The sequence below is a fragment of the Asparagus officinalis genome, chromosome 7 (genome assembly GCF_001876935.1).
Source record: "Asparagus officinalis chromosome 7, Aspof.V1, whole genome shotgun sequence".
Taxonomy (NCBI): Eukaryota; Viridiplantae; Streptophyta; class Magnoliopsida; order Asparagales; family Asparagaceae; genus Asparagus; species Asparagus officinalis.
The window spans coordinates 6,532,488-6,543,910 of NC_033800.1; the positions used below are offsets into that span (position 1 = coordinate 6,532,488).

Sequence of the window (11,423 nt, forward strand, 5' to 3'; positions counted from 1 at the left end):
TAAAGGGAAAAGCCATTTCAGACTTGGAACAGATGAACTGTGCAGTATATTCTCAGACAATAGCAGTTGAGAATGTATGAATTGAAGGAAGAAACTCTGATATCTTAGAAGGTGTAAACAATGTTATCAGAAGAAAATGGCTAACTATTTTATACTGTGCACTCTTTGTAGTTTCTAGCCACTGCAATCTCGGAAGCTAAGCAGGTATTGGATGATCTTCAGAGATCTCTTGCAGATCAGAAGGAACTACTAGCTTTCTCAGCTCAGCGACAAGAAGAAGTATATCTTTACTTTCTGATAAATTTGGTTAGATGTTTGTCCTCTTTTCACCCTTACAAATGATTTACAAAAGATGAAGTTTTGTTACAGGGACTGCAGAGGAGCCTCGTCTCAACACAAGCTATCTCAAAGATAACACTGGATTTCTTTAATGATCTGCAGAGTCAAGCTTCTAAACTTATTGCAGTTGCTGAGGAAAATCAAATGCAAAAATCATGCCAGTTAGATTATTTTGAGAATAAATTCAAGGTCAGAACTTAACTACAGATGGCATTGATGACACTCAATTATGATCCAACAACTTATTCTAGCCAATGTACTCTTCCAGGAACTATCTGCCAAAGAAGAAAAAGTAGCCCTTGAGAAAATTGCTGCAATATTAACAAACTTGACGGCCACAAAATCTAGTCTGGTTGATATTTTTCATTTCAATTTGCTCAAATTCTTCTTCTTCTTCTTTTTATTAAGTTAAAAGTAGGTTTTTTTTGATTCTATGTTTCATCTCTTACATGACAAACAGGTCGAGGAGGCTGTGAGAAGTATGACTAACATGAGCCTTCATGAAAAGAAGATGTTACACGAAGAGATGTCTAATATACATATCATTTCGGACAAAGCTAAAATTGAGTGGAACACACATATAAAAAGATTAGGAAGGCAATTTCAGGAAGATGCATCTTCAGCTACTGAGGCAAGGGTGACAATGGAAAATATCCTCCACACTTGGTATGTGCTGGTGAAGTTGCAAATATTTTGTGTAAAATTTCCATTTTCTAACCTCATCTTTACTTCAGTTGTAGTATTTTGGAAATCTACATGATGACCATTTGTGTTTTCTGAGCAGTTCAGAGAAAGTATATCAGTCTGCCGAACATTTGGAGAACGCTGAGTTATCTATAGATCAGTTGAATAAGGATTATGCCGCCGAAATTGAGTCTTCCGTAGAGTAAGTTTGTCCCTTATGATATTAAACTTTTTTCATAATGTTATTGGATTCTTTATAAAGATAGCTTATATGCATTGACGATTTTAGTTAGTTCTGCTGGCTAATATATTTGTACCTAATGCTTTCTTATTATTTTTTGTTTCAAAATAGAACAAGACATCAGAAGAGCATCAATTTGGTAGGAGAACTTATGTCCACTTTGACTGATATGAAGTTTCAGACAGCAACACATGATATGCTGAGAATTGCAAAGGGTAATATGCTGTTTTTAACTCGATTTGCCTTTCACTTTTTCCCCTTTACCAAATATGAATTTTGTGTATAATCTGGCTATGTTCTTGTTGTCAGATGCACTTTCAGTGGATCATGAAGCTACAAGAGAAATAGGGTCCATATCGGCCATGTGCTCGGGCCATTTACAAACACTGCAGAGTGACCACACTGAAAACGTAAAGGACATCAGAAGTTTGGCAGAAAGATGCCTTGTAAAAGAGTATCTGGTATACATTTTGATTCTTTCCCATTTAAGTTTGTCTCCTTTGAATGAACTGCCATCAATAAGTACCTCTTGATTACCTTCCTCAGTTGATTTTGCGTAGTTTCAACTTCATCGTCATTGCAACTATTAAACAGTATGCACACTAACCCCTTATATACTCCTATTATAACTGATTTGGTTTGTAAGGCATTGGTACATTCCGTATCGTTGAGAACATGTTTAAGCCAAGGCATCATCATGGTCAACTTTAGATTCGTTATCAAGCTGCCATTATGCATATAGAAACAGTCAAGTTCCAAACCTGCTGACTTCAAATCATTTACCAACAGGTTGATCATCCAACTACAAGAACACCCGTGAAGCAAATTGATATCCCAAGTTTGGCATCCATTGAAGCATTGAGGACGCATTCAATTGATGAACTGGTTAAAGAAATGAGATCAGAGAACAGAATAAGACGGGGTGAACTAGAAGGAAAACAACCATTTTCTGTACCATCACAATTGCCAAGAAATCCTCTCACGCCCATCAATTTTGGATAAAATGGATAGTTTAAGACTTCATTTCATGTAGCTCAGAATAAAAGTTGGTGAGATGTCAAAGTTAATGATCATTATGTGCAATGTCTGCCAGAGGATTTAGGTTGTATTGTTACTTTGTAAAACCAAGTCACCAACTTGGTGCAATAGTGTGGTTATTCGGTGATTTTAGCAGAAGAAAGTTACTTGGAATTTTTGGCAGATGTACTCAACACTTTCACAAGCTAAATTATTGATCGAATTTTAGAATATATTGTCTAAATGCATTAAATTTTTAACATTTTCATGGCTCCTTGTTGAAAATTGATTTTATGATTACCAGTTATTGGTCATGACAATCAGAAATAAGTTAAGTATAATTGATGTACATGACGACATTGACAAGTTTTCATTTTCATCATTGTAGGCGTCAAAAATTACCTATAGGTCCTCGAATACAACTCGAATCAAAGAGTGGACAAATCGAGAAGATTTACGTCAACCAGCTCGCGCACGTCGGTCAAATCGCGTGCGTCGGTCAACTCGCGCGTGTAGGTCAACTCGTGCGGAGCGTACAAGTCAACAAGACGATCAAATATGCAAAACAGTAAAAAATACAAGTCCCGGAAGAACCGAAAAACACAAAAAATCAGCGAAGCCAAAAAAGCGCCGCGCGGGACGGACCAAACCGACCCGTGCCGGCGCGGGTCGGACCCGACCCACACAAGCGCGGGTCAGATCCGCCTCCGCGCGCTGTTTCGACCCCTGTTCGGTTTTGACGGTTTTTCTCGGGATTTGGTCGTTCCTGAGCATCCAAACTGATCTGATATCATCCCCTAACGTTGTTAATCAGTTATTAACTGAAGATAAGGAGGGATCATTCATTCTTATCCAAAAACCCTCCAACTGAAGCCTATAAATACAAGCCTAGGGGCTTATTTCAAGGGGGGATTAATTATCAAGAGGGGGAGGTGCTGCCGGATTGAGGAGTCAAAGGAGCACGAATTTTAGCGAGGGTTGACAGATCTTGGCAAGTTCTTCGGTATAAAGAAGGAGAGTTCGAGAGATCCGACGCCCGTTCCCGTCCGTTCCTCGAGATTAGGCTTGGTCTTAATCTCGAGAAGAGCTACTGATTTCGCTTGGTCGATTTCAGCGCTTCAAGCAAATACCTCATTGGTGAAGTAGGAGCTCTGCCGAATTTTTAGCAACCGGATCTGATCGATGGTGGTCCACGGATAAACCCCGGCACAGGCGAAGACACCCACGCAAGCAGGAGACGATAAACGGATCTTGCGTTTATTTTCAAGAGAATTGTATCTTTCATTTTTATTGTGTAAAGGTCTTATAAAAAGACCGATCTTTTTAAACTTATTGTAACGATCAAAGTTATAATGAGTTATACAATGAAGAAAATAATTTTCGACGAAAACAAACTGACGACCACAGTGGGAGCCAACGGTCTCGCTGCCGAGGCCGTCGTGTCGCAACCGATGATTAAGATCCCGGTTGAAGAGGTGGTCGAATACGAGTTCGACCAACAGAAGTACGAAGAATACCTCTCGTCATCCTCCTCCAGATCCTCCGCTTCTCGCAAGTGCAGGAAGATCAACGCCCCCGTTGCTGCGGTGGCTGAACCTTGCAACGCCCTTCCGGCCTCCAATGAGTTCGGATCTGCAGATCTGAACTCCTCCTCAATCAAGGAGTTGAGTACAGAAGGCGCGCCCACTTTATCGAAGAGAGCTTGCCAAAGGCAGCGCCAACACCTTGCGTGTCAATTTCGTTAGGGTTTTGGAGTTAATTGACGGGATCCGTGACGAGGCGGATCTAAAAATTAGGCAACGCCAAGCGCCCCAGCAACGGACAAATACCCTCTCCTCCAAATCACCAACAAGTGAATGAGTACAAATCAAAAGGACCCGTTTAACTCTTGAAGAGCAGATCAGAAAGCACCACGCACTGCTTGCGCACACGCGAATTCTTGCACAAGAGGCCAAAAGGTTGCAGAGGGAAGAAGTGAAAAAGAAGCCACAAAAACTGCATAAAGTTTGGAGGCCAAAGTCCAAGATGGCGGCCGAAAAAATCGAGAAAAGCGGGTCACTCGATTCCGACCCGTCAATTCGCAGGTCACCCAGATCCGACCCGCCAATTCGCAGGTCACCCAGATCCGACCCGTCAATTCGCAGGTCACTCGAATCTGACCCTCCAAGCCGCGGGTCACCCAAATCCGACCCTCCGACCCGCGGGTCACCCAAATCTGACCATCGCTAGAGTCAAGGCAGAAGAGGTTCTGCACCTGTTTCGTCGATCCCTTTGAGTTTCGCATCTCCGGTGGAGCCCCGCGATAGCGTAGACTTGTCCCGCTTTAAGATGAGGATGGTGGATCACCTGGATCCTTTACGCAAAGATCGAGACAAATTTCCGATCGAAGAACGCTTAAGTCCGGTGACTGCACCCCAATCGACTTGTTGAGCTGGGGGTCGCGCACGCCCTTGCATCAATTTAAAGCCTTCTCATAAAGGGAAAACTCCGGTTTCCACCCGCCTGGGGGTGTGTATCCAAAACCAGGAGCCTAAGGGAAAACTCCGGTTTCCACCCGCCTGGGGGTGTGTATCCAAAACCAGGAGCCTGTTGAGATCCTGCGCTCCCAAAAACGTAGTTCTAAACACGTGACTCTTGAGAATGCTAATAAAGCGGCAAAATCCCCTGAAAGAAACGTATTCATCTGACGATGACAACATTATACCAAGGGAGTTGTGTCAACACACGATAGGTTGCTCCGGTCATCTGACCGATGAGTTGTACTATCGGGTTAGGGGTACGAATAAATCTCGAAAGAGAGGTATCCGAGAAACGGACTCTCATTGTCCGTGCACAAACATTATCTGGGCAGTATTATCAGCGTGTAGCTGCCTCAAGACCGCTCCGTAGAGGGTCTCAGTATTCGAGAGGATCTCTAACGGAATGGCCAAGTCCAGACCAAAGCGTTTCCGTAAAAAGGGATCGGCTGTTCAATGTGACGAACTCCCGGAAGTCACAATAAATGTGGCTGATAAGGGAAAGTCGATTCGACATTCTAGTTCTGACCCGCTTATATCACACCGTCTAACCCGGTTGCGATCGGGAACTATTAGACAAAGAGATTATCAGAGAATGCAGAGAGGGTTATCCTCGGATGATGAAGCATCAGATGCTAACTCGGCAATCGCTTCTGATAATACGGTATCCAGTCCGGGACAATCCCACGAGACGTTCATGATCAATACCGAGCAAATCGCCAAAATTCTCGAGGATGCTCTGACCAAGCAGAAAGAGGCCTTCAAGATTGAAATGGAAATGACTATGCTACGAATAAGGGAAGAGCATGACCAACAAATTCGGACTTTGTCAAATCAGCTAGGTGAATCCAGTCGTCGTAACAATGTTAGCCAAGCAGCTAGCGATTCAGACATGGATGAATACATCAATGCTGATGACCCTCCCATTGACCAGAACGCTGGGGGTGGCCCCACTAAAAACAACGGCGCTAGGGGTGGCCCCATTGTTCCTCTTAAAAAGCGTCCAAAGCCCGATACGAGCGAGGATAAAAAAATAAAAGATCTCAAGAGCAAAATCAACGCTCTAATGTCTGATCGAGAGGTAAAATGGACTGGCATTCCATATCCATATCCAAGAGAGTGGGACTAAATAGCATACCCGGCGAAGTTTAACTTGATTAACTTCACGCCGTTCGACGGGAAGGGTTCGGCCACTCAGCATTTGATCTACTTCAAATCCCACTTGGGTATGATCTCCGGTAATGAAGCCTTGATGGTTCGGTCATTCGTTAGCACCTTTCGCGGGCCCGCCTTTGATTGGTACCGCCGTCTTAAGTTCGGAAGTATTAATAACTGGGAAGACCTGGAGAGCTTATTCCTCGCTCATTTCTTTGATGATGACGCTGAGGTGTCAATCAGGACACTCTTCGATGAGAAGCAAGAAGATGACAAGACGGTCGACGACTTCGTCAAGCGCTTCCGGAATAAGGCGATGAACTGTCGAGATCCGATCACAGAGGACTTCATCCTCCAAACCTGTCACAACAACCTCTCTTTAGACGTGTTGGAAGTTATGGGAGTGACACCGTCCAACACTTGGAAAGACTTGAAGGTGCGCGGTGAACAAGCCGAACGCTTCCTCCGAAGGAAGAAGACCGAGAGGAGCCAACCGACGGCTAATTCTCCAAACTCGAACTTCGCCTCCCGTGGTAAGGGCAAGGCACCTGCAGCTGCTGTTGGTGCTAATCAAACGTCACAACAGCAATCTCGAAGGCAACAAAAGACTTCGGACCCGAGGCTCCAAAAAGAGTATTCCTTCAAGGACGAAGACGTTCCAGCCATCTTCGAATCCCTCCTTGAAAACAACAAGATTAAGCTACCACCTATCGCAAATCAGGAGGAAGCTGACAATAATACGGTTCCAAAGTACTGTGCGTACCACGGGAGGGTCCTTCATCCCACCAAGGATTGTTTTGCTCTCAAGAATAGCATCCAAACCTTGGTTGAAGCCGGCGTTATATCGCTCAATTAAGTCGAATGAACACTCCGATAAGTATACGAGTATAAACTACTTCTTAATACTCCAATAGGTATATGAGTCCAAACTGTTTCCTACCGTTGACGGGAAGTTCCTGGAGAATTTTTATATGTAATATTCTTAAGGATAACCCGGTCATGTAACTGAATATAATGTTCGAACCAGTTCCGCAAAGGAAACTGGGGGTGGATGATTTATGTAACGGGAAGTTTCCGGAAGAATGCTACATGTAATTTTCTTAGGGATAACCCGATCATTACAAACGAAGTGATAAACACTAAACCCCCACTGATCAGACTAATTGACGGTGGGAATCATCAAAATTCCTTCCAGTTAAATCCGCTCAAACTTTCGCTGTATCTGTGCACTCAACATCCTTAATGTTAGAGTCTGGACATGGTACTCGGAATTTTAATGTCTTAATTCTTGACGAATTGTCAAACCCCTTCGTGTTAAGTTCTTATCACTTGACACCAAGAATCCCCGTTGAGTAATCGGTACAAGTCAACACTCCCTCTGTGATTTGTACTTTCACTCCCACTGTTTACCTGGTCAAATCTTCTTACAGTTAGGATCACAATCAAAATCCCCTCTCGATTTCTTCAATGAACGAGAGGTCCACAAATCGAGCGATCAAACTTTCTTACAGTTAGGATCGTCTCTGTAGAAAGAGTAGGGTTTCAAGATCCGATTCTCTAATTGAAAGAATGGCTTATATAGCCTTACACCCACATTTACATAAAACCCCTCTAATATTCCCTAATTACATTATCTTTTCAACACTCCTCCTCAAGATGAGCGAAAGATATCTATTAAGCCCATCTTGTCACACCCTCTAGCTAGATCTACTGAGCTAAGCCCTTTAGTCAAGCAGTCTACAACCTGCTCCTTAGTTGGAACATGACCTAACTCTAGTAACCCACTGTTCAGCTTCTGCTTGATGAAGAATTTATCAATATCGATGTGCTTAGTTCTGTCATGCTGAATTGGGTTGTTGGCGATGCTGATAGCTGACTTGTTATCGCACCACAAACTCATCTTGGTCCCTTGATCAAGGTTCAGTTCCACCAGCATGTTCTTCAGCCATATCAACTCCGCAATCCCCAAGGCCATGGCTCTGTACTCTGCTTCAGCTGTTGATCTCGCCACCACAGATTGCTTCTTACTTTTCTATGAGACTAAGTTGCCTCCTACAAATATACAATACCCTGAGGTAGACCTCCGATCATCTCCGCAGCTAGCCCAATCCGAGTCACAGTAGCCCTTAATATTCACATGGCCACTCCTCTTGAATCTTAGTTCCTTACCAGGGGATCCCTTCAGATACCTCAGTATCTGATATACTGCATCCATATGACCCTTCCTCGGGTCATGCATGTAGCGGCTCACCACGCTTACCGCAAATGAGATGTCTGGACGTGTGTGACTCAAGTAGATCAACCTTCCCACCAATCTATGATATCTCTCACGATCAACAGGTTCTCCTGCCTCAGTACTCAGCTTGAAACTATGATCAATCGGTGTAGCAGCAGGCTTGCACCCCAACATCCCCGTCTCTGCATGAAGATCTAGTGCATACTTCCTCTGTGAGAGAACAATCCCCTTAGGTCCATGAGCTATCTCTATCCCAAGAAAGTATCGAAGTTGACCCAGATCCTTCACTTCGAATTCTCTGCTCAATCTTACCTTGAGCTGAGCAATCTCCTTCTCATCATCCCCTGTGATGATCATGTCATCCACATACACTGTCAGCATAGTGATGTGACCCCCACTTCTTCTGAAGAATACAGTATGGTCGCCATTGATATGTCTGTATCCCATACTAACCATGACTCTCCTGAACCTGTCAAACCATGCTCGAGGGGACTGTTTTAGTCCATACAGAGACTTCTTCAGCCTGCAGACCTTACCCACTGTCTGTCCTGTGTCACATCCAGGTGGTATCTCCATATACACCTCTTTCACTAGATCTCCATGAAGAAACGCATTCTTCACATCCACATCCAGGTGGTATCTCCATATACACCTCTTTCACTAGATCTCCATGAAGAAACGCATTCTTCACATCCAGTTGGTGTAGTTCCCATCCACCATTTGTTGAAGAAACGCATTCTTCACATCCAGTTGGTGTAGTTCCCATCCACCATTTGTTGCCAGAGAAATCAGCGTTCGAACAGTACTCATCTTCGCCACTGGTGCAAAAATCTTATCGTAGTCAATGCCGTATGTCTGACTGTATCCTTTTGCCACAAGTCGTGCCTTGTATCGTTCTACCTTCCCTTCTGGGTTCTACTTCACGGTAAACACCCACTTGCATCCCACTACTCTTTTTTCTGCTGGCAGTGTTGCTAACTCCCATGTGTGGTTCTTCTCAAGAGCCCCCAGCTCCTCATGCATAGCAGCCTTCCACTTTGGGTCCTTCTTAGCATCCTGCCAGCTATTAGGTATAATAACAGAATCTAATGATGCAATGAATGCTCCATGTGAAGGGGATATGTGAGAATAAGAAACAAAATGATCTAGATCCCAACCATATCTCTTAGGAGGATTTCACGCATTACTGCGAGTAGTCCTCCTTTCTGACATTGGAGTGGGAAGAGTGGTAGGGGTAGGAATGGTATTACCTATAGTGGAGGGTTGTGTAGGTATCTCAGGAGTTGGATCAGAGTTGGACGAGGGACTAGGCACTGGCACTGTTACTGTAGGCACCTCTGGTTCATTCTCCCTCCTACTGTATGTAAGCAACTCCCCCTGAGTTGTAGGCCTAACACCCCTTTTTTCCTCCTTCTCTCCTTCGTCTTCATCCTCCTTCTCTACTGAGTACGGAATCGAAATTGGGATTGACCCCCTTGAGCTCTCACCATTCTCCCCCTCTTGCCTCATACCTCTAGTATCAGGCAAGTCGCCAAAAGGTGAGGTAACCCCCACTGTGTAGTACGGTTCGAGCTCCCGAAACCGCACATCTATGCTGACAAGCAGTCTTTTCTCCACCGGGCTTCAGCAGACATACCCTTTCTGGGTACCATTATATCCCACGAATATACACTTCACAGCTCTAGGGTCTAGCTTCCCAACCGATAGTCTGTTGTCCTTCACAAAGCACACAGCCAAATACCTTCAATGGTAGGGCCCCTCCGTTATCTCCCTTCAATGTCTCACGAGGAGACTTCCACTCCAACACACTCGAAGGCATCCGGTTTTGTGGGGACGGATCCGAATAATTTGGATACAGATCCAGATATTTCACTACAGAACTATATCTATAACCATATACTATTGGTTATAGATTTGAATAACCATAGCTGTATCCTAATGAATACTATAAAGGATATTTCCTCAATTACATATACTGTTTAGCACACCTACATGGAAGGCACTGAACCAATCACAACTACCTTTCATGAAACAATCTCACATCATGTCAATACTGTTGCAATAACACTGAAGAGTGCACTTGTCTTAAAAAAAGGCTCAAATGATGAAGCATCAATTGAAAATTCTCACATGACATCACCTGACCGTAGAACCACTTGTGCCTATAAATCTCAGAAGCCTGCAACCAAGAGTGTCTCAACCTGAAAACAGCAAAGAATGAAGAACATGGTGGCAACGATGAAAGGCAAGAAATAAGAAAGGGACCGTGGACGGAGCAGGAGAACCTGCAACTGGTATGCTTCGTGAGATTGTTCGGTGGTGAACGTCGTTGGGCATCAGTATGCGAAAGGTCTCGAGTTCTCGAGGGTGGGGGGGGGGGGGGGGTGAACCTTAATGTAGTAACATGCTGAATTTAACATTGACAGCGTCGAGAAAAGCTACAATCTAATCAAGTTTCTTCTTTCACTTAATGTTGTTTGTTTATAGGTCTCATTAGGACTGGGAAGAGTTGCGGATTGAGGTGGGTGAATTCTCTTCATCCTGGACTTAAGCGCTATCGCATGGCTCCTCAAGAAGAGCGATTAGTCCTAGAGCTTAACTCGAAATGGGGGAGCAGGTTTGTTCTGTATTCTAAATTAATCATCGTCATATCCTTCTTAACTATTACTTACAAAGTCCTCCTAGGCCTAATTTTGGTCCTACCCAGTAATTTCTTTGAATTTGTGCATTTAATAGCCTCCGAACACACATGACCGAATCATCTCAAACAATTTTCTTGCGTTCAGTAGGAGCAATCTCCAAATTTTCAAGAATATCTAGTCATTTAGTGTACGTTTTTATTTCTACCACATTAAATCTTTTTGTTCATGTTTCTTAGGTGCATAACTTTTTGATTCTGTGATTCGTAAAGCATCAGAGATATTTTTTTAATGTTAAAGGTACTCATGCAGTCCATTTCAGTAAAAGTGAAAAATAGCAATTCCTCTAAATTTGCCACTTTTAAGGGAAGTCATGCACTCTTCCATCCAGTGTTGTAAAACACGTTCTGGGCGGCCGCCTAGGCGCCCGCCTAGGCGCCCGCCTAGGCGGAGGCGGTGCCCAGAGCGTGCAAAAATGCCCTGGGCGGTCGCGATTAGGCGCTACGAGCGCCTAGGCGGAGCTCATCTTCGTCTTCGACTCGACGTCGACGACTTCCGACCGAGTTCGTCTTCGATCTCACCTGCCGAGCTCGTCT

At 44.0% G+C, this 11,423-nt stretch overlaps 2 protein-coding genes across 2 annotated transcripts in view; one reads left to right on the top strand and one right to left on the bottom strand.

The window, feature by feature from the left end:
• LOC109846617 (kinesin-like protein KIN-5B) overlaps positions 1-2,514 on the top strand; it is a 19,777-nt gene extending 17,263 nt beyond the window's left edge. Inside the window, 9 exon segments of the mRNA XM_020415864.1 lie at positions 6-74; positions 172-279; positions 370-528; positions 608-691; positions 800-1,005; positions 1,124-1,225; positions 1,376-1,479; positions 1,574-1,725; positions 2,054-2,514. Of these exon segments, the coding sequence (XP_020271453.1) occupies positions 6-74; positions 172-279; positions 370-528; positions 608-691; positions 800-1,005; positions 1,124-1,225; positions 1,376-1,479; positions 1,574-1,725; positions 2,054-2,266 (1,197 nt within the window). The 3' untranslated portion in view covers positions 2,267-2,514.
• On the bottom strand, positions 7,985-9,697 carry LOC109846618. The gene is made up of 5 exons (XM_020415865.1): positions 9,439-9,697; positions 9,126-9,333; positions 8,769-9,006; positions 8,642-8,657; positions 7,985-8,532 (listed from the first exon to the last, which is right to left on the bottom strand). The coding sequence occupies exons 1-5, from the start codon at positions 9,695-9,697 to the stop codon at positions 7,985-7,987; spliced, it is 1,269 nt and encodes a 422-aa protein (XP_020271454.1).